Consider the following 27,212-nt stretch of genomic DNA (forward strand, 5'->3'; position numbering starts at 1 on the left):
CAGATGTATATTCTTGATGAGTTCTTCACTTTGAAATGCATACCTGATGAGACTTTGTGCCTTGCAGAGAGATTGGAGGATATAGATTGTATATAGATAGTCTTTTGATGAGGGAGGATACATCTCGGTTGGACTGGACGACATCAAAAATATGTTACCGAGAAAATAACCCAAGACATCAAATACAAGTCCGGTACTCAAAATGGATGTTGATGAAGGACATAGGAACACAGATATAGAAAAACCATTTTATTTATCAAACAGAGTACATGTTTACAATAACTCGCCTCATTTCATGTCTCACAACGACCACAAAACTTATATCACTAAATTCATATATATCTATTGTCATGATTGTCCTGAGAAACTATCCACAAATCCATAGAAATGTGTGCCTGCAATTTAAACCAAGAATATGGATGCGGCAGGACTAGAATACGTTAGATTCCTTAATCAAATATTATCATAATCCAATGCATAAATATGAAAATTATCACAAAAAGAGATCACTTCAGTAATTGTATACTTGTACCATAAGTAATCTGACTTTGCATTGTCAAGTGCGTAAGTTTAATCTACATAGGTTTCACTCAGAAGTCGGTAGTTTGAAATTTGGAAAATTTCAAATTATGTGCATACATACCAAATATAAATTTCAGCAGAAAGATATACAAATTCTACAAATACCAAGTTTCAGCTTAATCGTATGCATGATACTGCATTACAACATTACGGTATAGGGCGTTTCTATTTTCTTGGACACCAGTTATTAAGAACGGTGTACGCCTTGAACGAAATTCAAATCCATTCATTTACTGGGCTGTCTATCACAAAATTATTTCTATTTCAAACAGACTAGTACACATTTTCCGCTCCCCTTACTTACATTTTACAACAACTGGAGAGCAGCTGCACTCACACATTTAAATACAGAGATCATGATGAAATTGAGCAAGATCTTATCTGGAGTTGCTCACTAATATTTCAAAAACACCTAGGTACATGTGAGGTAAGCATCTTTCCCAAAGCAAGCTCCATTAAGTCCTGTGCACATCGACTTGAATTTGTGTGGCAACTCCTGGCTGTTGTTCTGAAACTGTCTCTGCCCGATGCTGGTCTGAGTTTTCTGGCTTCCTCCCGAGAATCTGCATGGCGGCTATCTTGGCACGGCGGTATGCTCCGATGAATGTGATACCAAGAAATCTGAAGCGATATAGAGTAAGCTGATTAATTAGTTTCAATTAAACATAAATCATGCTTAAAGAGATAAGAGACACTCATGCTTACGGAGATAATGGACACTCTCCTGCATAAAGAGATAACGGACACTCTCATGCTTAAAGAGATAACAGACACTCATGCTTAAAGAGATAATGGACACTCTCCTGCATAAAGAGATAACGGACACTCTCATGCTTAAAGAGATAAGAGACACTCATGCTTAAGGAGATAATGGACACTCTCCTGCATAAAGAGATAACGGACACTCTCATGCTTAAAGAGATAACAGACACTCATGCTTAAGGAGATAATGGACACTCTCCTGCATAAACAGATAACGGACACTCTCATGCTTAAAGAGATAACAGACACTCATGCTTAAGGAGATAATGGACACTCTCCTGCATAAACAGATAACGGACACTCTCATGCTTAAAGAGATAAGAGACACTCATGCTTAAGGAGATAATGGACACTCTCCTGCATAAAGAGATAACGGACACTCTCATGCTTAAAGAGATAACAGACACTCATGCTTAAGGAGATAATGGACACTCTCCTGCATAAAAAGATAACGGACACTCTCATGCTTAAAGAGATAACGGACACTCTCATGCTTAAAGAGATAACAGACACTCATGCTTAAGGAGATAATGGACACTCCCCTGCGTAAAGAGATAACGGACACTCTCATGCTTAAAGAGATAACAGACACTCTCATGCTTAAAGAGATAACGGACATTCTCATAGAAGCTCCCTACAGGTCTGCTTTAAAACTCGCCACCAGTGTGAGTCTGAGATCCCGACCCACTTATTTATTGTTGATGCTGTGATAACTAAACACCAATTGCCGAGGCTGACATTACCAAGCTGATTGCCAATAAATTTCACAAGCAGGCAGCTCACTAGTCAACATACTCTGAGCATTAAAATTGGACAGCTTTGTGTGTGTGACTTTGACAGTGTTTGGTGATGGATACAGATTCTGTACTACAACGGTAAGTGATGGTTCTGTCGGATGCCATAATTGGGATGAAAATTCATGACATCCCATGGTTTGCCTGCCCCTTTAAAATAACATGGTTCATTGTTTACATGAAGTGAATACAGAGGCCGAATACTGGCCGAAGGACACCACCCTGACCACAAAACTCTCGGGCTCTATGGCGGAACTCTCTATTAGGGACAACAGGCTAATGCAAACCCGCCAAAGGCAAATGTAACTGTTATAAGGATACAACAAACTATGATGTACTGACAGCGAAATCCTCCTCCCTGCTCAACCCAATCCTATGAATCCCTCACCCAAGTTGTCCCTTTAACACACTTTTACGACAGTGTGTCCCCAAGTTCCATCCATCGTCATTCACTAAATGACCGTGAAACTAGACAGAAGCCTCGTTGTCAAACATGTAAAGGAAAAATATCTTATTTGTAGAGATATTTCATAGTCAACAGAACGCTTTTCAAATATGAATACTGAAATATGGCACAGCTGCACAATTGAGCCTTTCACGTACTGAGCCATTAACAACACTCGACACATCGGATTGTGAGCGCTGCAAGGCTGCATGGAACTCCAGATAAAGCATTCTTCTTCAATTACCAGCAGTGAATATAGCTGTTTAAATTTTACACAGGGAATCACAAATTGTTCAAATTTGATGTTTTCAAAGACGGTAAGCTATACTAAATCGTTTTGAATTTATGTTTGACATATATCTTGCTATTTTAAAAAATCATGTAGGCCTATTAAAATGTACATGGAGAGGCATATCTTTTTTTATATCAATGGTGTACTATGTATTTTATTTCGAAATTGCAAACATTGATGCAATGTTTCAGTGAATTTGCACTACAGCTTGCTCAACTCAACAGATGCAAAAATAACAAGGCTTGTGTTAAGATCGAAGGAAAACTTTGCAAACAAAATGTGTATGGATATCTTGTTATGATCATCTTGCAACAGATGCACGATACAAGGCCGGGGAAAACTTTGCAAACAAAATGTGTATGGATATCATATTACTTCATCTTGCAATAGGAGCACTATACCAGGTCAGGAAAACTTTCCTTAGTTGGATACAGCAGCAGAATGACTGTCATGTGTTTTGAGGCTGTTGAACAAGATGACACTTGAAATCTTCGGGCCAAAATATATTTTTTGGGTGGCTTTGGGGGGGGGTTGTTCCCACTCTAACCCCCCCCCCCCAATCTACGCCAATCTACGCACACGGTATATTAGAACTTACACATACATTTCGTTGTCAGTGCCAAGTAAACATCTTATCATCCCCAGGTATTAATGTGTGTATTGACCCTCAAGCAAACAACACGCTGCCAAAATAAACACTAAGGATAATTTGTCAGCCACTTGGGAAAATTAAGTTATTGCAGTGTCACAGAATGTTTGAAATGAAATGTCAATATCCATGGACTGTTCCCTTGGGGATTTGTGGCATTGTTCCATCATCGCCATTTCATGGTGACTGTTTCCTCAATTAGTGTTTGCTTGCTGTACGGCTGCCCCCTGCCCCGGCATGGCTCGGATCAGCCTTCCCCCCCTGCTCTCTCACCGTTTTATTATTCACGGTAATAAATTTCAACTTGTTTTTCCAGAAAACAGCATCCACTCTGTAATGTTTGTTTTCTACCATTTTAATTGTTGGCCAATAAAATCATGACATTGCTCTCAAATGAATTTGAAACTAAGCAGTTAGTAATCTGATGTCAACAATAAAACCACAACTGATGTATGTTTTACTACAATAGCTATGGCAACTAATGCAACCTTATTTTCATTAGCCAGGTTTGAAAGTGCATTAAAAAACACAAATCAGCTCTAGGATGCTGATGATATGCACCAGCACATTTCATTTGGTAATTGCCTATTTGATATATATCCAACCAAAAGCAATTAAGTATGAAGGTATCAAAGTTACATCCTCCCCCACTTCATTAGATCACTAGCACGGCCATATTTAACTTTTGGCACAGAGGGGGTGGGGGATGAGGGGCAGATGCCACCCTGCCACTCCCCACTAGATACAGCCCTGAAAATATGCCAAGTGTGCTTGTTCCACAAACATTTTGTATCTAATTTTTCAGAGTGACCCGCAGCCAGCAAATCATCTGTTATAGCGGCTGAACCGATATTGTGGTGAATAACGGCGAGAAAAATGGAGTACTATTCAATGTCTACGACAACATCGAACATGTCGATTGACGAAATCTTTATCCCTTCACCGACAGTTGCAATTCTCATTGGGATTGACGTCTGCTTCATCATCCTTTGCATTGTGGGAAATTTATCCGTGCTAATCACAACAGCAAAGGCGAAGACTTTACGCACACCCTCGTTTTTGTTTGTCCTCTCTGTAGTTCTCGGCCACCTATTGGTCGGATTCTTCATCTTACCAATGTTTATCATCAGCCACTTTCCGGAAAAGTACATGACCACGCCGATATGTAAGGTGATTATGTATTTGTCGAAAATAGCGAGTAATGCAAGCATATTGTCCTTGATCCCGTTAACTGTTGACAGCTTTTTGAAAAACAGCCGCTTCAACAGGAAGAAGAATTTAACATATTCAAATGCTCTCATCCAGTTAGCAATTGTTTGGACTATTTCGATTGCATATGCCTTATTTTTTCCGTTAGTCTACGAAATGGTCGAAAAGGTTTTCCCAAAGGCAAACAATCCGTCGCAATTCTGGTCGACAAATATGTGCGACTTCCCAACCAGACAGTCCAAAGCTCACAAAATGTTCTTAATCATCGATATGCTAATCATGTACATTATACCGGTCATCATACTTGCTTCGATGTACATCCACATCTTCTGGTGGCAGTGGAAGGGCCTGGCGAAAAAAAAGGTGCACGAAATAAACGCAAAGGGTCGCGCAGCCGTAACAAAAGCTGGCGTGTTATTCCTAACAGCATTCGTGTTCTGCAGCCTTGGCAACTACGGTATCATGATGTATACCAACTGGGGACCAGGTCACTTTGTGAATATTCATTTGTGGCAATCCGTCTCGGCTTTATTCGCTTACACCCAAAGCTGGCTAAACGTCGTACTTTTGATACTTTTCAATAAACCGTTCCGGGATGCGCTACTTCATCGTAAGGTCAACAGCACACAGGAGCAGATTTCGGAGATGAAGGAGTTGAAGAACGGCACATCAGGAAGTCTCGAAAATATTGCAGAAATACAGACAAATATGGGTAAAAATCAGGAAAATATTGCAGAAATACAGAAAAATATGGATAAAAATCAGGAAAATATTGCAAGGATTGAAACCCAAGTTTAGGACAAAGCCACTTGATCAAGGCTTGAAGTCAGAACGGAAGATAAAACCACTTTTTGGGGTACATCAAAATTAATTTGAAACCTAAGAGAAAGGCTTACTTTGTCTGGGACTGAGGGGTTCATGATTTTGGCTTTTTGACGAAAACAAACTGGCAGTCAAGTGTTGCCTTTTCAAAATGTATATCAAGGGCGGGGTCATGATTTTTACAAACCTCCATTCGTCTTTCTATTAGGGACACCTGGTTGTCAACATTTGATATTTCAAAACGTACATTAACAACCATGGCCGTCAAAGAGTTAAAGGGTGAACTAATCAACAGACAACACTACCCTACATGTTGCATCAAAGAAGTTGTTTACCAGGAAACCAGTTGTTTACCAGAGCTAGAGCATACTTAGCGTGATGCAAAGTTAATGGTGATAGTAACCACCAGACAATCGTTAATAGATAGCGGGCTTTGAGCAACAGTTCTCTATACTTTCATATATCACTGTTCAATGTTGTTAACCATGCATTGTGAACTATACGTATCGACAGATGGTATGCTCATTAATATTAGATGTTGTTGCGGTCTGTCTGTGTTGTTGTGGTCTGAGGTGTGGGACTGTAGCAAGATTAACACAAGGAAAAACACAACAATTTCTTAAGCAATCTTAATCTCAAATTTCAGCATCCTGCCCTTTAAAGGGGGAGTATTGGCAGGAGCTAGGTGGTCAACCTGTTGTCCTAAGGTGAATAATTATGCACAGTTTGGCAACTTGGTTGTATTTGATTAAGTCATGAATAAATCTCTCCTACATGACTGAATAGTTTTGACGTATCATACTGTGACATAGAAGAGACCCCTATTGACAACCTAGTATAACTTTATCTTGCCCACCTTGCTTCTGCCTACAGTCTCCCTGTAGAAACCCAGCAACGAAGAAAAGTCTAGCTGTGATTTAGCCAGGATGGATGGTGCTAGAAAAGTGTCACAAGGAAGTTAATTCCAGGCGTTTAGTTGTTCTGTTTGGAAAAAGTTCTTCTTAATGAAGTTTGATCTCTAGCGGGTTTCGGCCAGCTTAAGCCAGTGAATTGTTTTATCACTGTTTCTCGGAAAATATAAACAGGTTATTTTTTTACCAAATGTTCACTAAAGTGTTAGCGATGTTTGTGAGTTCAGTCGAGGCTAAAACCAAGACCTTATATATTATTTGTACAACCTACTAAAAACACTTAATAATACTTGCGTTACCGGTGTATGATATTTGATAGCATGATATTCTAAGAAATCTTTGCCACAAGAATAAAAAATGTATTGGATTTGGCACACCCCCACTACAAAGTTATTAGCAACTGCATATGAGATGCATGGATGTCAAGGCAACGTCATGTTTAACAGGATTTTGATATAGGGTAAATTTTGCGAATGTTGGCCTCTGGGTCAATCGTGATATAAACTATTCCTCCATCCAGACAGCCTGTATTAGTGCCCAATGACGACCCAGCCAGACTTACTTTACACTGTTAGAAATGCCATATTATCAAATGAAATGCTGTGTTTAATTTTCAAATAATAAACCAATCATACATAAAACACAAAAAATTGTTAGTACACTTCTTACTCTTAGATTTTCATGTACACTTGCTCGTTAGAATACGAACAATTTGGTACTTAAAATAGTTCCAACTGTTGCCAGATTGCATTTCTCAGTACTTGTAGCAGTAGCTATAGTCCTTTAAAGGCGTACGCCGTTTGTTAAAAAAATTTGAAATTCATAATTGAATTTGAAAATTTCCAATTACATCAATGCGTACTGAATAAAAATTTCAACAATGCCTTGGGTCTACAGATATACGAATACTTCAGTACCGAGTTTCTGCGGAGTTGTGTGCATGATAACTGCACTATGGCATTACGTACAACTGCATTTCTTTTTTTCCTAGACCACCTAAAAATGGTGTGACCCTTAATAATTGAAAGGCAAGCACTTCAAATAGTCGATAACCTCATCCGAGACAATCACATGGCATGGAACCAAAAACCAACATTGACAAACCATCAACTCCCAGTTACATTTTAAGTGGAAAACAAACAGATGTGGTCGACACCATTAATATTGTGTACATGCGCTTATAGGGAGACCCTGTTATACTGACGGGAAGATCACTTTTTAATGGCCCAGTTCTTTGAAGTATCAGCGGACAAGTGCATATTTTAACACCGACCGAATAAAGCCACTTGAAATAATAACCAATTTGCAATGAAATTCCCTGCGATTTTTTAATCATAAACATATAAGGCGATGAGCTTTTATATTTTTGGTTTTATACTCAACGCCCTTTGCCGGTAAACACTTACCAACAACCGACAAATGGACTACAAAAGCACGGACCAGCTAAAATTATATATCATTTCAACTCGTTACACGAATCGTGATTGGTATAATTTTGATCACGTTGTCATTTGCCGCTCGACTAATCTGTCGTTTCACTGCAGCTACACAAAGGCTAACAAAGTAATGGGCAGGTGATTGATTGATGTCGCTTGTTTAAATCAGTCATCAGAAAATTATATGCTGCACGAGCACATCATTTATTCGGGAGGTCGTCGTAAACAAAAGGACTGCAACATGCAATGGAACCTCCCTTAGAGGACACCTCTCTATTACCGCCACCTCTCTACTAGTTTTGATGCAAAGTTAGTGCATCCCATTCAACTTGACCTCTAATCAGGACATATCTCTATTAAGGACAACACTTGTCAGACCCAAGGGTATCCTTTAGAGAAGTTTTATAAGGTGAGACTCTTGCTATTGGTGCACAGATCAGCCTTCTCTACCAAAACCCGAACTGGTAGAATATTTTGGACTGCCTTGGATATTCTTAACCTAGATTTCCCAAAAATGAAACAAAACAATACTCTAAAACAATGCTCATTGCCTCTAACATGTCTAAACGTCTGACAGAACAATCTTCATCCCTAAGGATGATACACTCCAGGTAGCTATGAACACTCAACAATAGCAATTACCGGTACTGAAAGCCCGGAAATCATTGCGAGGCTTTTTTAGCACTTGTCATGGCTACAGATAATCGTAAAAATTAGCTGTGTTTGATAGCAATTTGTCAAAACGCTAACTCCAAGGTAGATGCAATTTCAGAATCCACAATGAAATACCACAATGAAAATGGCCGCAAATATTTCTGCTTTCACAGTAATTGCGAGATTATCAGAAGAGATTGCGGATGATGTATGGTCATCATTACCATGGTTAATGGTACAGCAGTTAGTTCAGCATCAATGCCTTTGCGACGCTTCATTGTACAGCCTGTGGCTCGAGAGGAGAAATCGATTCTAGCGGACAAAGACCAAGATGTTACAAGATTAACCCCTCTGGAAAAAATCTCTTGAGCCTACCAATCAGAGAGGCATCCGTAATCCTAATGGAAGTGATGAATGGAGAAAAAGTGTGCAATTGCTGGAAATAATTGCTAGAATCTTGCACGTTGCAGACAGCATGACAAATGATCGCTTCTTCTTTAGCTAATAATAGACCAGTTAGGTCAGAATCAATGCATTTGAGACACTTGACCCGAACTGGAAGTGGAATCAATAGTGTCTGCCGACCAGAATCTGCAATGGGAATTGATCTGCATTTCATTTTTTCATTTCTCATCATGTGGTTTACAGTTGTCCGTTTTATTTCTTCTTCTTCTTCAGCATTCGCTCAGCACTTGGAGATGATTTTCTCCAGGGAGTAATCCTCCTCCAAGGCGGGATGAGCGTTTATGCATGACACTACGGCTAGGCGCCAGTTGGGTTTATAGGCCTAGTGAATCCGACTTCGGAGAGAGGTTGAGTCCACGCAAGCTACTCATGTTTCTCACTTGGTGGGACCTTAACCCGCCCTGGCATAGACACCAGATACAAGATGCTTCATCTACAAGATCATACTTCTAGCTAGGCAATCAATAATCTAACATGGCATATCATCAATGACCAAGTACCGGAGGCGAAATTCTTTTTCAAAGTAGCATACGATTATTTATAGCTCCAGGATGGGTGTTGGCTTCTGTGCAAGAGACTTAATTACCTTCTTGCTCGTAAACAAGGCACTCATATCAGGACCAGGCACTGAAGTTTCAGTGGATGTTCACGTTAGCATTTCATCGGTAAGTGATAAATGTGCATGTACTTTAAAACCTTTTCCAAATGCTGAAAACTTGATGAGTATTTTTATTCTTTTGACACGTGTTCTATTTTCGTTTCTAATTACATGTAGTACACAACTTGATTTTGATGATATATCAAATTTGGACAGAACCTTATTTGTCAGTGTTTCCTTGGCTTTGGCATATGTAGGTGACACAAATTTGGGTGCCAATTCAATGGTTAGTTGTTGAAACATCCCTCAGAAAAGCCCTCATCTTCGCATACTCTGTAATTTTAATGAAGGGTTTTCAATTCACAGCACCAACTGCTGTAAAACAGGCCATTCGACTCGTGACCGACGTACAATTGGTCCGCCAAGGATCCTTTCCTGACTATACATGCTAAACCCCCTCCCAGAGGACAGAGTAATATGCACCACAGAAAAAAAAGGCAGAAACAGTAATGAATCAGAAATCGCATTCACGGCACATCAAGCCAAATGTACTTTTTGTCTACTGAATGGAAAAGTCTTGTCCTGCAGCAAATGTATTCTTATAAAAGTATCGCATTTCTCAGGTGAGTTCTGATGTATAAGGTAATCGGCAATCGGCAATCGGCAAACAGATAACTTATACCCCTTCATGGTGGTTTGCTGACAGAAAAAGTTAAATACATTTTTTCGAGAGATGCCCAGTAACCTCCCATAGAGGACACCTCTCTATTTAGGACAACCTCTCCATCATGGACACTACTTTTGGTCCCAAATTGGTTGTTACCATTGATCTCTCTAATCAAAACACCTTTCTATAAAGGACAGCACTTGCCAGTCCCAAGGGTGTCCTTAATAGAGAGGGCCTACTCTACTTGAGCCTTTCGTGTGAGTTTCAAATGTATAGTTCTGACAAAGAATCATTGTCACAGCGCCAATGTTTATATTCTCAAAACATTATTTGTTGTCTGATCATGATGAATTTGTCATTTCCACACTATTTGGCGCTAGAACATTTTGACGAGTTAATGGATCACCTGCAGGTCCAGACAGCTGACTGACAATTATCGACAGTTTTTCCAATAGATCCATTCCAACAGCAGTTGGATTGGATCGTATCCAGTGAAATGCAGCAGCTGAATAAATGTATGACCGAAGGATGCCTGCGCTGTAAAACATATCAATGAAATGGTGGACCTACTGACATGTGGCTGAACATTTTCAATGGATATGTCAAGAGTTGAGAAACAATTGAATAGATTTCTACACAAATATCATCTTGATTCGGAATTCCGATATAAGGACACAAGTATCAACTTGATTCCAAATTCAAAGACCCAAGGAAGCAGGTGAGAATTTCATTCTGAGCTTATGCCCTGAATAGACCCACACGCTTCCACTTCCAGTGGGATTCCCAGCTGTTTTCTGACACCGTTCAATGATAAATTGGTGTACCATCTATTGTCTCAAAACCCATTTCAAATAAATATGAACAGCTCTCCACTGTAAGTTTCTCAACTTACACTGTAAGTTATGTTCCAATAATCGCCAAGCACTTTTTTCTCTGATCACTAAGGGGAGGATGAATGCTTCATACAAGATCATGTTCAAGAAACTCAGCAGGTGCATCTTTCAGCCAATGTGAACACCTTTTAGATGAGGTGACTGTTTTCTGAAAGCCTCGTAAAGATGTCGGAGTCGTTTTGATTAGGCAGGAGGATTTGACCGTGTCAACCCGCAGATAACCATCAGTTTAATCCAGGGTCAGAACGCGTGTACGAGGAGAAAAGCATACGAATGACTAATATTAACTATAGGATGCAAAAAGGAATTATATGGGTTTTTGATTTCATAATTGTCTTCACATGACTTCCGAACAATGAGGAAGAACAAGACTTCCAATGAGGAAGAACATATTTGTGTTTCATGCAGACAATTCTGATTGGCAGATCCGAGAGATGGGAACAACCCCAGCTTCCTTCAATCACCCATAAGTTCCGCGCACAAGTTTGCTGGCAACCATTTGAGAGCTAGAGACCTTGGGACATACATGTAGCAGATAACTCAATAACTGACGTCCGCGAAGGCACTGCGCTAGCTGTCATTCTCTTGGAGCATCATTAAAACCAGAATTTTGATGACCTTTTTGCTTGGATAGTGAACTAAGAGCTAGAAAACTCGAAAGACTACACTTGACGATTTTGCTTGGATGACAAACTTTCGACCAGAGAATTTCGGGTATTTTTAGGATAATTAAAGGTTGCGGCCAAACTAAGTTGGATACAATCTTAAAGGACTACGTCTTTCGTCAAATATTTGAAATTTGTGATTGAAGTTGAAAACTTGAAATTGTGTAAATACGCACCGGATATAAACGTCAACAATGCCATTATGTAGACAGATGTACAAATACATCAAGGACTGAGTATATTTAGATGCTTAATAACTGCACTACAGCATTGTGTACACAACAGCATGCATTCCTATTCTCCTGGACCACCAGTAATTACAAACAGTGTACCACTTTAAAGCTCTGAGACTGTTCGTTTACATTGTTTCTCATGTTTGACCATTATGACTTCAGAACAAAGGTGGGAATAAAGGGACTAATTCGAAATTGATTTGAATATTGAGGAAATTTGATACTGCATGAACAAGGTGAATAAATCACTCTTTGTGACCTGTCAATAACGATAGATCACCTATCAGAATTCAAGGACAAGGATTCATCGACTTTCACAAATTTATGGACAAACATTTGATGAAAGGTCTTTGGCTTCGCTGAAAATGGAAGCAGTTTGTTTACTTCACTTCACTTCTCAAGTGATTTTTGACAATTTTTCCAGAACTCAGGTAATGGAAATCTACAATTCAGGCTCTTCAATACCACTCCATCCATAAATACCTTGATAGAATATGGACAAATCTGTCAAAGGCGACCTTGTCTTTGACAAAGAGAGGAGGCCGTTTGTTTCCATCATTTTCTGAGGTAGGTGTTTGACATTTTCTATTTAAGGAAGTCTGCATTTTTTTCCCGATGCCATTCAAATATTCACAGGGGTGAACTAAGGAGTCCAGAAATGAAGGCCCGGTCACCTTTGTAAAAGAAGGGGTGCCCAGGTGTTTTTAATTTTCCATAATTCATCTTCAACTTCAAAGAAGATTTTCCAATATTGGGCAGACAACATATGGTGACAATTAGAAAATAGATACCCAGTAATCTTGCTCTTCTTTGCATTCGTTATCATTCTCTGCAGATGCTACAGTCCTAGCCCCTAAGTCAATAATGAATTTTTGGAATTTCTCATTGCTTTTCAAACCTTTCCGACACTAAACAGGAACTTTCATCCTCATGGCCTGCATATAGCTCATAGGGAAGTAAATCTCACTGTCTGCAATTCAGTGTCTAATCACAAAGAAGGTAAACGCTTTTTGTTTTTTGTGGGTCACAAGTTACATGTGGTCTGACATCTTCCTACCTGAGAAACAGCTAGATCAGGTACTACATAGGCACAGGCTGACCTGCATTCGGCCTACCTGATACTGTAAACCATGTTATATTTGTGAACCTAATAAGTTTGCCGTTTTTACGAGATGAAGAGTAAGTATGGTAAAATCGTTAACTTAAGCGGTGCGAACATTTTCAACTTAGTAGTTTTATCATTGGAAAATGCACCATTTTGCAGATATAAATTGATGCATTATCTGAAAAGGATATTTCGCAAACATTTAGGGCCGCGAAAATAAAGGTGTATACAGTACATATGGACGAGTCACTTCACTGAACTTAAATCAGTAACCAGACAGGTTGATAGTGGCAACCAACAAAGGTCTGAGGTGAAGCTTTCAGGTAAGCAAAGAGCAGTTTCTTTAACATGTTTAAACATTGTATAATTTGAAAAGCTTTGTTTGTTTCACGAGAGGCTTTGATTTTAAGATCACTTAACTTGCATCAGCAAATAAATTACAGCTTTTTTTCAAAGATTATTAACTGCTTAGACGGTCTAGATGAGCCAGTATTATTCTTCTCAGCATTCTAGCTAAATCAGGCAAATTTGTCAGCAAAACATGCTGTCTAACATGATGTTATGAGCCAACATGCTTTCTAACAACCAGGCCCTACTCCCCACTGATTGGCACAGACTTTGTTGTGACAGAGACATGACATTTTTTTGGGGCGTTTTGACATCATTTTGATGCATATCGGCATCAAAAGCAGAACCCTCTTTTGGGATGCTGCACAGGCAAAAAACAGATCACCAAAAACCTAAATGTTAGCTTGATATTCTAGCCTCATCCTAAAAGAAAACTGCCAGGAAAGAACCGATAATCGGGAAGGATCGCCGTGCCTATCCAGCATAATAACAGGAAAGAACAGAGCTGCTTCTCCCTGTTGTTTTAAAAAGAGTAGAGCAGTTTATTAATGAGATCCGGACAATGTTACCCAAGATAAGTGCCAGCAGAGCCAAGAGCTCGATCAGGCTTTTGTTAGAAAACAGTCCCGGAGATGAAGCTTCTTCCGATACAAATGAAAAGCAGTTTTACTTGATGTAACAGCAACGTCAATCAGAGTTTTCATTGCAGGGTGATGTAAGTTGGAAAATCTCATCAAGGAATATTTTGTTTCAGAAACAGAGACTGTTTTTGTTATTTGCTCAGGACATTACAAGTGTACCTGAGCTTCTTCTAATCTGGGCGTTCATTTACAGGGTTGGTATATTACTTTCCAAAGCAATGATTTATTCACGGACTTACCAAATCATCAATCATCTTTGTCTTTGTCGATTGTCAACTAGATGGGCAATTCCTCGTCAATCAAACCTCATCAAGGATGCTTTGTTTCAGAAAGAGTGGCTTGTGGTCGTACATTATCAACTTAAAATCTGTCTTTGCCTTCCTCAAGGATATTTCCTTTCAGAAGATTGACATATGTGACCCGCTCTACCAAAACTAGGCGCTAATGTCGCATCTGAACTTGACAGGTTGATACGGACTTGTTGTTCATTTCCCTATTGTAGACCTTTGGTGAAATGTAACCAAATCAGTTTGTAATAGATTTCACAAAAGGTCTACAATAGGGAAATGAACAACAAGTCCGTATCAACCTGTCAAGTTCAGATGCGACAAGCGCCTAGTTTTGGTAAAGCGAGTCACATATTCATTCACCAGATACTTTTCTACACTGATGTATGTGGACTCTAGCACTTGCTGAACAGTTCCAAAAAACCTGAGTTAGTTTGGTGGATAATTTGGTGAGGAAATCCCATCAACAATGTTTTTTTTTAGAAACAGACACTTTTTCCTAATCATTTCGAGATTTTTTTGTATTTAATTGTGGTCCAGGAAAATAGAAATGCAGTTATACACAACGCGGTAGTGCATAATGGTATTAATAGTATTTGTTTAACTGTCTCACAATGGTAATGCTGAAATTCGTATTCAGTACATTGTATATATTAACACAATTGGAAATTTTCAAATTCAATTAATTCATATTGTAACGATGGGCATAGACCTTTAAGGTGCGTGGGAGTCAATCCAAAGGGTCTTATGTCCTTCATAGGTCGAGTCGAGATTACAACTGAGCTGAAATGACGACTGCAAACGATACCCAAGCGTGTTTTCTGTGGAGACCTACAATAGTGAGTTGTTGTGAAGTGTTATGGTACAGAACCTGGAAAATGAAAGCACTACCACTATTACTTGAAAAAACCCCACCAACATCTAGACCGTTAACCTCTCATGGGAGAAGACAGCTAAATTGGCTACTTTGCCATAACATGGTGTATAAAATGATTTCTAGAACAATTTGTGCCACTTCAGAGTGAATTTATTGGATGGGAAACAAATGATTATGCCTCTGATAATTCTGTTAAGGTACATTAAACAAACGACATTCGCATCAATCAAGGGCATTTAAGGGGTAGACAGCTGTTCATGTTCATCATATGAACTGGTGGCTCAGGGAAATAGTAATACACATCGCCATAGCATAAGCCATTATGCATGCAAATTTGCTGAAACTTGGTATTCTTATGACTTGTATATCTTACTTCATCTGATATTTATATCCAGTGCAAATTCACACAGTGAGTTTTTCCAATGCACTTGTTTTAGCGGAAAATATCTAAAAATTACTTTGCATTAAGAAAGAGTTTTTCAAGCCGAAGGTGTGGCCATTCATCCTCAGAGGATTGATTAGGGAAGTTGGCTTCAGTCCAGGCTAATGAATATCTTCTTCGATTTTAACTTGTGTAAGTGGTCAGAGGAGCGTACCATTACCATGGTAACCCAAGGTAACGTCCATCACTTGATTAAGCCGATATCACTGGATATCTTTGCAAATTGATCCCTCATCCTGAGAATCCCAGCCCGGCGATCCAGGGGATGAAAAACCTGTTTGAGGTTTTTCATTAGCTCAAATATGTTCAGGGGTATTTCACTTCTCAGAAAAAACTTCATAATAGCTGCACATTTTTGTTTGCTGAAAAACAAAGCTTCTCAAAAGCTGACAAACCCATATTTTTAAGAGTGTACATGCATGCATAGTCACAAATGTGCACAAATGGGCTTAGCATCTGACACGGAATAACCTTAGTTTTATATCATCACATTAACACATATTATCTAAAATTAATTCTAAACCACTTTCCATTTTGCAGGCACGGCTGTGAAAAGTTAATAGACATTGTAACTGGGATCGGGGAGGCCAGTTACTGGTATGCGATGATCCAAAATTTACCACAGACAATGTATCAGAGTGGAACCACCGGATGGACTCATTTTCAGATTACAGGAAATACGATATACAATCTCTAAGGAAAATTGACGGGATCAAAACTTGCTGAAGCAATGGCTGTGGCCATCATGTTGCTTATGAATTCAATCAATACTATTTCAGGGTTCAAACTGGATACATTTAATACGGGTTGGTTGTTTTTGGTATGAAACACAAAATATGGATACAGGTCAGGCTGCGTTTACAATATTTCAGGATACCTCATTTTAAGAAAAATCAAACATGCTGGATGAATTTACACAACATGGACATGTTGTTCAATCAACAGTAGCGAACAAATTGGTTTGTATCGGGACAGGGATGGAGAAGTGTTCTTTATTGGTACTCAAAGGCAACAGAATTGGAGTTCACCGTACTTTTTTGTGACTCAGGTAATTAGACATAAACATTGCCCTAGTGGAGTTATTATGCAGGCAGATTTGCTGAAACTAGGCCTTTATGGTTACTGTATATCGTTCTACACAACAGCATTGTTGCCAAAATATTTCAGTAGATTTTTACACAAATGGAGCGGTCGGATATTTGAACAGACGTTTTAGGCCGCTTAAATTGTCGCAGCTCATCCCAGGAATACCAGATGCAGGTTGCAATGGAAGTAAAAGATCACAAAATAATAAACGAAACCAAACACACCCACGAACTGGACAGTCCCCTGCTGGAAATATTCATCGCAATCGACATCATTTTCATAATGTTAAGCGTCATCGGAAACACACTCGTAATATGGGCCATCCTCCGCAACAAAATTTTAAACAGTCCATCATTCATGTTCATCATATCAGTCGCCGCGGCACATTTATTTGTCGGAGTGTGCGTCCTACCGATGTTTATTGTCAGTCATTATCCCAACAGTCACATGACATCATTAGTATGCAAGTTAATGATGTTCATGACAAAAGTTTCAACGTCGGCAAGCGCACTTTCTCTCCTGCCGATGGCGATCGACTCTTTCAATCGCTACAGCCCATATACAAACAAGCGAATCCGATTCAAGGATGCCTATACTCAAATTGTGATTGTCTGGACCGTGTCAATATTGTACGCAATATGGGTGCCTATCATGCATGATAAGGTCGTGGAGATCCACAACACAGGGAAAAGATACGTGAAAGTCCAAATGTGCGAAGTGACGGACGAACGACACGAAATGTTTAAGATTCATATCGTAATTGACTTCCTCTTCATGTACGCTGTGCCATTATTGGTAATGATTGTGCTCCATTGTACGATATCTTGCTGGATTTGGCGCCACGTTCAGAAATCGGCGGATAATTCGGCTCAGCAGATGCGCATGATGACAACGTGCTCCGGGATCATACTAGTGACATCATTCGGCATATTAGGGTTTGGAAATTATGGGATGTTATACAGGATATTCTGGGGCGAAGGTTACTTCCCTAAAGCGTTCCTTCTACGCGATGTCTTCACCCTTTCTTCATTTTCTCTTTCTTGGATTAACGTTGCGCTGTTGTTCGGTTTTAATCCAATTTTTCGCAAAGTTGTATTTGCCACTTTAAAATCGCAGAATCAGTCGAATGGTGATATCAACTCAACTCATGAAAATACCAACAGAATTGGTAGTGCACCAACAAAAACGAGTCCTGCCCCCAATGAAATCGACTCTATTTCTCTCTCACTAAAGAGAAAATTAGAGACCAGGGACCTAGACAATGAAGGTGCGTCCCTTTGTGTGATTCAACTCCCCCAAACGATTGTGGTGAACAACCCCGAACACCCGACAACTGAAGTTTGAAGGGTCACTACAGGCAGGAGCCCGGGAGTCAAAATAGTTATCTTCAAGTGACTTATATGCAGAGATACATGTAGGTGACTCGAATGTGTTAGATTCAGTGATAAATCAATTTCTTGCACAGGCACCAATGGTTTTAATGTAATGTGAGAGAGGATAGACCCCTATTGGTGACTTTGTGTAACTTAATCTGACCTACCTGGCTCCTGCCTATAGTCTCCCGCAAAATGCAGCCCCCGCTTAGGGATAGGACAGGAGCCAACAGGACTAAACAGTACACTTTGAGAGGCATGGAGGGTTCATATCAAAATTAATCTCTTGATGATAATTCATTTTTTTACATGTTAATTCAAGTTGATAATAAATTTTTACGCGAGTGATTCAGTGTTGTAGAGGGTTGTGGTGAATAAGGACTGCTTAAAAATTAAAAGGTTGAGTGTTCAAATATCCCTCACACAGGGGCATATTGGTGAGAGCACCGAGATTGTAATCAGGAGGTTGTGAGTTCAACTTTCAAAAGGAACACCACAGTTTCATCTTTGTGTCCTTGGGCAACACACTCAACCCTGAACTGCTTCGACTTTAGAATGAGACCTAAAACCAAGGCGGGGATGACTAGATCAATGACACTACTCAACGTCCACTCTCATCTTGCAGGTAATGGAAATGGGAGTATAAGAAAAGGTGGCAGCCCCCCCCCCTCCATACACCCTTCCTCCCAAATCAAGGGATGTCAGTAGTCGTTCTGCAACAAAGTTATTCAGATAGCATGGCTGCATTTCCAACATTTTGGAAGATCAGATCAGAATTTCAAAGGATCATATTGATTACTATCTTCAAACCTCTGCCATTACGGTACATCTACTTGCAATCTGTTGCCAATAGGTTAAAGTGCATCAACAAATTAAATACATTGGGGAGCCACCATGAACCAAAAAAAAATGCATTACAACATAAAAACAGACAGAACCATCATAAAGAATAACTTCTGCACCAATTATTTGATGCCCCCATTGCGAATTAATGAAAAAAATACCAGCACTACCAATTGACATTTTGACTGACAACACTAAACAATTAGCTCTCCCAACAGACAAATTAACGAAAGAGCAGAAAGAATGTTACTTTCCAATGACACATTTTAGAAATATCTCCAAAGTAACAACAAACTTCACACACCAATGCTGCGTTGAGTGCTAGTCACCTAACTGAAAAATCGACTCACTTTAGACAGGCATACTCCACGACTATAGTGACGCCGACCATTATGACCCGCACGTAGGACACGTGGCATACACTAAACACCCATGCCGTGAAGAACGGGAAGCCGATGATGACGACAATGGCGACGGTCACGAAGAGCCACTGGGTTGTCTTGATACCGTCTGGGAGCCACACGGCACCCTGTTTGAGATTATACTGCAATGGAATAAAAATAAAGTCAACACTTTTGAACTTTTTACTGGTTACATCGCCTCTTTGTTTCCAGTGATGACAACCGACTGTATCAGGTGGACTGCCTGTCAGGGCTCTTGAGCTCTACAGTACCTGTCCACTTGGGATTCTTGCCAGCCAAGACTGCTGGAGTGTGATTCAAGTGTGATGAGTGCTAAATAAAAGAGGAGGGAGACACCAGATGAGGTGGATAGGGAAATCGGGTTGTAAAGGTTGAGATGCCATCAGCTGATCGCACAGACCACACAACCACTCCCAGAAACATACCTTTGCCTTACAGATGCCACAAGAAAGTTTATCAGGTGCATTCTGGGATTCCATCAGCCATTTCTGAAGACACTTGTGATGGACGGCACTTGTGTCTCCGCGACATTTGCACGGTTTAACAAATGTACCAAAGCGCGGTTCATCTCCCTCATAACAAATCCAACATTCCAAATTCTTATTCGAAAATGTTTGACAGCTGTAATGAATTATTGGTTTGACGCCCTCTAACTTAGATTCCTGGCAGCTAGGTGATGCTCTATCACATGAGTTGTATCGCTGCGCAGTCTGGTCCCCGCCTGTTATTAACTGTGTCCGTTCGTTGGGGGCGTCTAATCCACTCAGAGATAATAACGTTTTAGGATTTAGTATCCACAGCTGATCAGGCCTGAAATACAGATTTTTAAATTGATTGATAAATAAAACAACACAAACATGTGAATAGAATAACATGAATGTTGTTAGTGGCGATGATACTCTGTAGACTCACCTTTTGACGTTCCAGAGGACACAAGGGAACCATAACGCTGCTCCCAATTCAACGACACGGAACAAAACATCCAGCGAGTTCTGCTCAATTATCGACAAACTGAAAGAACACCAAAAGTTAGACATGACTGAACACATAGAGACGCTACATATCATCACAGCTAAAGCACCATTTTTGACATCAAATTTGATTGACCAACGTGGAACACATTGTTGTCAGTGCAACAATGGCAGTAGCGAAGCGCGGTGATGTTATCCATGCATGGCAAACTGTGTAGGTGATATCTGCAAGGTCAAGGACATGGATTGACGTCTGAAATAGATGCCTAATGACGTCACTGCCCAGCCCCTATACTCACTATTCTATGGATAGGAACTGTCCCACCTCCAGGGAGAGTCTGACCACAATGGAGAGCTGCAGCAACGCTTCAGCGAGGAGGCCGCATCTTGATAACCACAGCTGGCGGGAGTCAATCATGCAGGTGTCTGACTCTCGGAAGCTACCATGAATCTGATGAAGAAAACAAAAGTATAAAAAAGCACTTTAAACAACCCACCCCTGGTAGCTAGCTACTAGTTGCGTCATCAAGCTGTGTAAACTGACATACTTGTAGAGAGTGCAAATTATCAAAATCAGAGTCGGAGCTATCACAGCAGAGAGGTGGTGTTAGTAGGTTTTGCATCTGATATTTCTCCCCCACTTCCAAGCAGCAAATCCTTGATTTTGAACCCACCTTGAAGTAAACTTGTATGCCATAGATGAGGAAGAAGATGAGGACAATCAGCATGAAGGCTGCAAAACAGCCCTTGAAGATGTCGAGGAGATATTGCTGCAACAAACAAAATAAATGAGAACAAAAAGCAAATCTGTGCAATCCAATGATGTCCCATACCCGCTGGCGCATTTCTGACGGAGGAATATCGGCAATTGTGAAAAATAACTGTCTTAAAAACGGTTGCAAGTGCTGAATAACAGCTATGTCAGAATAGGCCTAGTTTGCAGCAGCGTCCAAGAGATCAGCAGTTGTGTCTAATTGATTGCATTCTTCACAATGCTGACTTACCATGTAAATTAGCTGCGTACTGTAAATCTTGGTGACGGTGAACTGGGCAGTTAAAATGGCGTAGAAGATGAAGTTGACGAAAAGGAAACTGACAGTGGACTTAGTGAGGAACCTTGGCCTATCGCAGGGAATGTCGGATAAGTGGAAGTTCTGGAACAAACAATCGGAGAAAATTGAGCATGCAGACTCTATTCATTCATGTGAAAGTTTGCTCAAAGACAATTTGGGCAAGAGATAGGCTGGGTCAACTTGTATATGGAAATGGCTTTCAGCAGGACCGTGATTGTCCAAAAAGATTGCAAGAAACCATTTAATAGTTTAAGTAGGGTCAAGGGACCTGGGTGTTCAAGGGGTGTGCAAGGATGCCACAGTAGACTTGTGGCTTGGACTCTCGGCCAGTGGTCAAGATAGTGGTCCCGAGTTTGAACCTAACAGTTGGCAAGAGACTTCAGGCAAGTCTCTTTGTCCAGTCTTTTTCCACCCAGGTGTATAAATGTGGTGGGTGGCAGTCAGAAATGCACAGGTTGTATGCACTGAATGCACTGAAGGAGCAGCTCATCTGAGTTGTTCTGAAAGGTTTCAGGATAGAATGAGGTAAAGGTGTGAAATAGGATGACGCCTCTTCCGCAGTTGATATTGGACTATAAACCCAAACCTTAACTTAACCTTTCAATGAGTTTAAGGCCAAATGACTGAAAGCAGCCCTTCCATTATTGTATTCTATACACAACACTCAAAAGAGTGAACACAGAATAATGGCAAGGCCAGCTTTCCCATTTTATCTCACTTACCTCTGCCCAGAAGCAGACGACAAGAGACACACAGCTGAGGAATAATGGGTAATAGGCTGACAACAGATTCTCGGCCCATGGTTCTGGGATAAAGTCCTGAAGTGCAAGATGAGTATAGTGTTAACCATGAAATGTTCACCAGTTCTTTATTTTCACGCGATTTTTACAAATACACTTTCAAATGAGAACTTATAAACTGTGAAAATGTCAACCATAAACCACCAATCATTACAGTTTTGTAGCAAATGCAATATTCAGTCGATCGCCCTTGATAGCTCACAACTGAGTTCGCTGAGGAAGGCGGGGAAACCCTATGTCAACTGATGATGTAATACGTAGAAAGGGAATCACCTCAGGGTGAGAGTGGGGAGTCGGGAAGGTGCACTACTTCTGTATTACCTCCACATATTGGACCTACTTACCACAACATAGAAATAGGTTCCTCTACTGATGGCTGCCAGGGCAGTCAGTGCATATAGAGTCTTTTGGGTGGTGATTCGAAACGTATCCTTCAAAGACCGCTTCTTCACGTACTCAGATCTCATACAGAAAAACTGAAATGAAAGAAAATATTTCTGTGGTATTTTATAGTTTAATATTGCCAGGGAAATCCAAATTTTCTCTTGAGAAAAAACACAATGCAGATGATTTCGTTTAAACCAAAATGCGACTTACCAATTGACAAATTGACACTAGCGCCACCACGTAGAAAATGCTGCCAAAAACGCACAGATAACTCAGGTTGCCTGCATCACAAGCATCTCCAGTATAGTGCATCTGCAAAAGGGAAACAAGGCTATTTATTGTAGTTTCCAATGACAAGACACTTGCTTCACTGAAGGTCGAAGACAGCCATCTTGCAAGATTGATGTCAGCCAGCACTAACAGTCAGTCCTATCGTGCAATGGTCTTCTCTGAACAATTGCTGTTTAGGTCCACTGGTGACATGACTGATAATAGGACAGGCAAGAGGAACCCTCACTCATTTTTGAAATTTGTACACACAAGTTTCTCCATGCACACACGCTCAAAACAGATCCTAAAAACATTTCCGCAATAAAGCTATTCAGTGCAGGTTTTGAAATCACGATCGACCCATATAATGAAAGCAAAATGTTCAAAAGTTCATGAGAAGAAATTGTGCTTTAAATTACTGTTGATATCAAAATCATTATATCGAACAACAGCAGAGGTACAAAGGTATTGGGATGTTGCATGGGCCCACAGTGAGAGATTGATCTCCGGTTTCTTGACCTCTAACAGTCATGTGCGGAGCTGTTGCATACTGTTTTTAACAATGCTTATACATGTACAGTAAAACCTCTCTATTAAGGACACCCTCGTGACTGACAAGTGCTGTCCTTAATAGAGAGGTGTCCTGATAAGAGAGGTCAAATTGAATGGAAACAACCAATTTGGGACCAAAACTAGTGTCCTTAATAGAGAGGTTGTCCTTAATAGAGAGGTTGTCCTTAATAGAGAGGTGTCCGCTAACAGAGTTTCCATTGTACTTACATGGCATGCGCAGGAGTTCCCCTGGCAAACTCCATGATGTGAACAGTTTTGTGGACAGGATGAATCTGGTTCGTGCAGCATCATGGACCGATCATGCTCAGATACCCAGCTCAAAAAATCCTAAATATAAACAAAAAAGTAGACATTATCTGTTTGCTACTGCTGAAACACTGATCTGGACTTTGTTATTATTCCATCTGAAAAAAATTACAAAAAGTGACCTACCAGGTGTCAGAAAACTATGGTCAATTTGAAAAAGAGTCGCTTTCAAACAGAATAAATCCAATAAAGATTGGACTAATATCCATAATGAGCAAGCTATCAATGTTTGTTTACAGTCCCGTGAGAGAATTAAAAGTAAGTTTATGAGGTCAAACTTTATCTTAGAATCTTATGGTCACTCCTAAAATACTGTTCAATACAAAATAGCATATTTTTCCTGAACGATCTAAAGAGATAAAGGGAGAATCTAAAAACAGATTGAAGCCAAAAAGACGAATATTTTTCCTTCGGAGGTGAGGAGGTCACCACTTTTACCATCCAAACTTTGTCTTTTTTCAAATATTGAGGTTTCATCATCACAGCCCCAACCTGGGGCAAGGCCCATCCACTATAATATTTCATTCAGAAAATGGTGATTTGTTTTCATAATGATCATAATTACAGCCCCTCGGTGAAAGAAAATGCAGACAGTGTCAGTTTGGTAGTTTTTTTATGGATGTCACAGGAGAATGACTTAACACTGTCATTGTGTTTGTCTGAATTTTAAAACTGTCTCTTAGGCCTGTTAAAACAGTGAAGCAGCAGCTTCCTCTTTTTTAGTCTTTGAGAGGGGATGGGGTTCAGCACGACTGGACTTAGGTAAAAAAAATGACCAGTTTACTGCGTGGGAAATAAATAACACGCACAGAAGTATTTACTCTCTCACTTTAGTGCATCTGTTCTCATTGACCTCAATCACATGATACTTCAAAATAGAGCGACCAGATTTTCAAAATTTAACATCTTGCCATTCAAAGATCTGGCATTCACCCAGGGCAGGGGGCACGTGACCTTTTATAGCAAGAGACCTTCTACTACACAGGATATCTGCCCCGACTCAACTCCAGTCTTTTACACATCCTTCCCTCCCTCGGTGAAATGCATGGACCCAAAAAATGTCATTTGAGAACCCCTCGATTGGTCAAGACCACATTTGGATAGTCTTCCAGTGCTGTATTCCTCTGTGCGAGGAGCATTTCAGAGAAAATCCAAACTTCCACATTTTTTCAATTAACGTTTTGGAGACTATGTAAGAGTAATCTCCAGAAATCGTACTTTCCAGCGCCTTGTTGAACTAAACAAAACAAAAACACAAACAAAATGTTTCTAGTTATCATAACAAATAGAAAGTGAATGTTCAACAAAGCGTTGACCGGAATTGAGCCTTAGTTGTCGAACAGCTAATATCGAGTACACCTGCATCGAGAACTAAAGAAAATTATCAAGAAAGTGAAGGGCCCATTGTTGACCAAAATCAAGGTCGAGTGCATTCTAAAAACCTTCGTTTAAGAGAGCTATGCTCTGTGTTATTTGGAGTCTTAAAGGAACCATGGTCTGACCCTAGGTGGTACCAGCGTATCTGGCAAAGGGTCTATAGAGGTTCTTCACCTACGTCACATGATGAAGTTGCCAATTGTTTTGCACTGCCATATTGGCCGTCACAGTCGTGGTCACGGCGTATTAAAGGAAATGCATTGGCAGGTGGCCGTCAAACCGTCACAGTGACGTCACGTGAAGAACCTCTATTGAGAATACCAAAGGCGCCCATGCATATATCATACATGGAATCCATCATCATGGATCACCACGAATACAGTCACAACATGAACGGCCTACATACAACGTGTACTGTACAGCAGGATAGTTTGAATACACTGCCCTAGGCTATAGCCTATACTATAGTGTATAGGCTGTGTCAGTGTGTGGGATACACGAACTACAACATGTAGGCCTAACGCCTAGCCTACTAGGGCCTGGGGCTGGGCTAGTCTTAAAACTTAAGACGATAAAAGAAAAAAATACTTCAAAGATGGAGTAAATCCGATTGTCTCAGCCAATATACGTCTATGGTTCATTCGACTAGGGCTGGGGCTGGGCCTACAACTTCTACACAATCTATTCTTTTGTGTGTGCGTGGGACACGAACAATTTCTCCTCACAAAAAGGGATCAAATGAACATGTTACCTCAGACTCTTCTACAAAATAAATCTAACTGAATAATTTTGACAGCATCATAACGAAATCAGGTGTTTTGTGGAGGGTTTCATTGAATTTTCGTTTGTTATTGTTTGGGTTTTAAACGTTGTTGTTGTCTTTAGATGTAACACCGGTTCCAAGCTCGCCTCACAATTCCACGAAAATCCGCTGTCCGCCAATTTTGTCCCCCAATCAGAGACATCGTATTTTCCGGCGGGTTTACGAAGTTACGATGTCTCTGATTGGTTAAAGAAGTGCGCCGCGAAGGTCTCCCGCGAAATTTGCATAAGTCCCCCCCGCAAATCGTCCAGAAGACTCCCGCAAAAATACCTCTGCCGCAAAATCCAAACCGTCCTTGGCTCCTGATTGGTTTAAATTGGGTCACGCGGCGAGATTTTTACGGCGCATTCTTTTGCGGCGTGTTTTTAGCGGGGCATTGTTGCGGCGCATCATTCGCGGGAGGCCTTTGCGGCGCAAGTACATGTAATTAATAGGCCGATATATTCTGATTTATGTCCCCTCCCGCCTACCATAGAGGTCGAAAACAGAAATGTCCTCGTCCTTACTTGCCCCTAATGCAGTAATATGTAAAGAGCAAGCTCTAGTGAACTCACACAACTGTTTGACATGGGGGAGCCCCCCCCCCTCACCCCGTCCTTCTGACATATTTAGCCGGTACATTGGGGGATGAGTCCCCCAAACCCCCCCCCCCCCCCATTTGACTCTAAAAATAGAATTCCTTGGAGACGCTGAACAATAAGGCCCCATAAAGAAATAGTCCCAGCCCCGGTAGCTGTCTCATATCTGCGGACAGAAGCAGCTCTTTGTGGTGAAATAATAATTTAATTTTCCACCTGCTAGCCTAGATATTTGTGTATGTTTCTTCACCAGTTAGTTAATAACGAATTTTTGTAGCTGATATATTCTTAATTGTTTTAACGCGTTTTTTTTGGATTCGTTTGGCGCCAAAATCAAGAATGGCAAATTTACGATCTTGACACTAGAGGCGCTGATGTCGTTCCGGAACGGAAGTGTTGGTCTTGAGAGGTGGTAACGGACCGAGTAACTATGATGGTTCAGAATGAGTTCATCGGACCCGTTACCTCCCCTCATACGGAGTCCGGGACGGCGGAATGGATCCAAGGCTTGAAGGTCAAGATGGTTATGTGGCTGTCCGACTTATAACTTAGT

General features: G+C 40.4%; 2 protein-coding genes and 1 long non-coding RNA gene across 8 annotated transcripts; 2 read left to right on the forward strand and 1 right to left on the reverse strand.

Moving 5' to 3' along the window:
• Positions 1-178: 178 nt before the first annotated feature.
• On the reverse strand, positions 179-26,126 carry LOC135500939 (uncharacterized). Of its 2 annotated transcripts, none has more exons than XM_064792644.1 (12): positions 24,008-25,959; positions 23,783-23,902; positions 22,943-23,044; positions 22,690-22,821; positions 22,268-22,363; positions 21,477-21,626; positions 21,147-21,242; positions 20,772-20,923; positions 20,414-20,512; positions 19,927-20,311; positions 19,430-19,623; positions 179-1,203 (listed from the first exon to the last, which is right to left on the reverse strand). In XM_064792644.1, exons 2-12 carry the CDS (start codon positions 23,864-23,866, stop codon positions 1,038-1,040), a joined length of 1,656 nt encoding a protein of 551 aa, XP_064648714.1. In that variant the 5' UTR covers positions 23,867-23,902; positions 24,008-25,959; the 3' UTR covers positions 179-1,037. The 2 variants fall into 2 exon arrangements, with proteins under 2 accessions (XP_064648714.1, XP_064648712.1); XM_064792642.1 differs by lacking the exon at positions 24,008-25,959 and adding an exon at positions 26,010-26,126 and having other exon boundaries at positions 180-1,203.
• Positions 2,139-7,133, forward strand: LOC135500940 (neuropeptide FF receptor 2-like). Of its 3 annotated transcripts, none has more exons than XM_064792646.1 (2): positions 2,139-2,219; positions 4,330-7,133. In XM_064792646.1, the coding sequence occupies exon 2, from the start codon at positions 4,401-4,403 to the stop codon at positions 5,529-5,531; it is 1,131 nt and encodes a 376-aa protein (XP_064648716.1). In that variant the 5' UTR covers positions 2,139-2,219; positions 4,330-4,400; the 3' UTR covers positions 5,532-7,133. The 3 variants fall into 3 exon arrangements, with proteins under 3 accessions (XP_064648716.1, XP_064648715.1, XP_064648717.1); XM_064792645.1 differs by lacking the exon at positions 2,139-2,219 and adding an exon at positions 2,801-2,900; XM_064792647.1 differs by lacking the exon at positions 2,139-2,219 and adding an exon at positions 2,934-3,279.
• LOC135500941 (uncharacterized) lies at positions 10,781-18,584 on the forward strand. Of its 3 annotated transcripts, XR_010449544.1 has the most exons (3): positions 10,781-11,004; positions 12,502-12,644; positions 16,318-18,584. It is a non-coding gene; the product is annotated as an uncharacterized LOC135500941 (long non-coding RNA). The 3 variants fall into 3 exon arrangements; XR_010449543.1 differs by lacking the exon at positions 10,781-11,004 and having other exon boundaries at positions 11,808-13,505; XR_010449542.1 differs by lacking the exon at positions 10,781-11,004 and having other exon boundaries at positions 11,808-12,644.
• Positions 26,127-27,212: the final 1,086 nt, after the last annotated feature.

The sequence above is a fragment of the Lineus longissimus genome, chromosome 17 (genome assembly GCF_910592395.1).
Source record: "Lineus longissimus chromosome 17, tnLinLong1.2, whole genome shotgun sequence".
Taxonomy (NCBI): Eukaryota; Metazoa; Nemertea; class Pilidiophora; order Heteronemertea; family Lineidae; genus Lineus; species Lineus longissimus.

What these genes read in the sequence shown, in the direction of transcription:
- LOC135500940 (XM_064792646.1), top strand. Translation starts at nt 4,401, where the DNA reads ATGGAGTACTATTCAATGTCTACGACAACATCGAACATGTCGATTGAC.
- LOC135500939 (XM_064792644.1), bottom strand. Translation starts at nt 23,866, where the DNA reads ATGATGCTGCACGAACCAGATTCATCCTGTCCACAAAACTGTTCACAT. An exon ending in GCATACAAGTTTACTTCAAG is followed by an intron (nt 20,924 to 21,146) that starts GTGGGTTCAAAA and finishes TTTCTTCATCAG; the next exon opens with ATTCATGGTAGCTTCCGAGA. An exon ending in GTGGCATCTGTAAGGCAAAG is followed by an intron (nt 19,624 to 19,926) that starts GTATGTTTCTGG and finishes ATTCCATTGCAG; the next exon opens with TATAATCTCAAACAGGGTGC.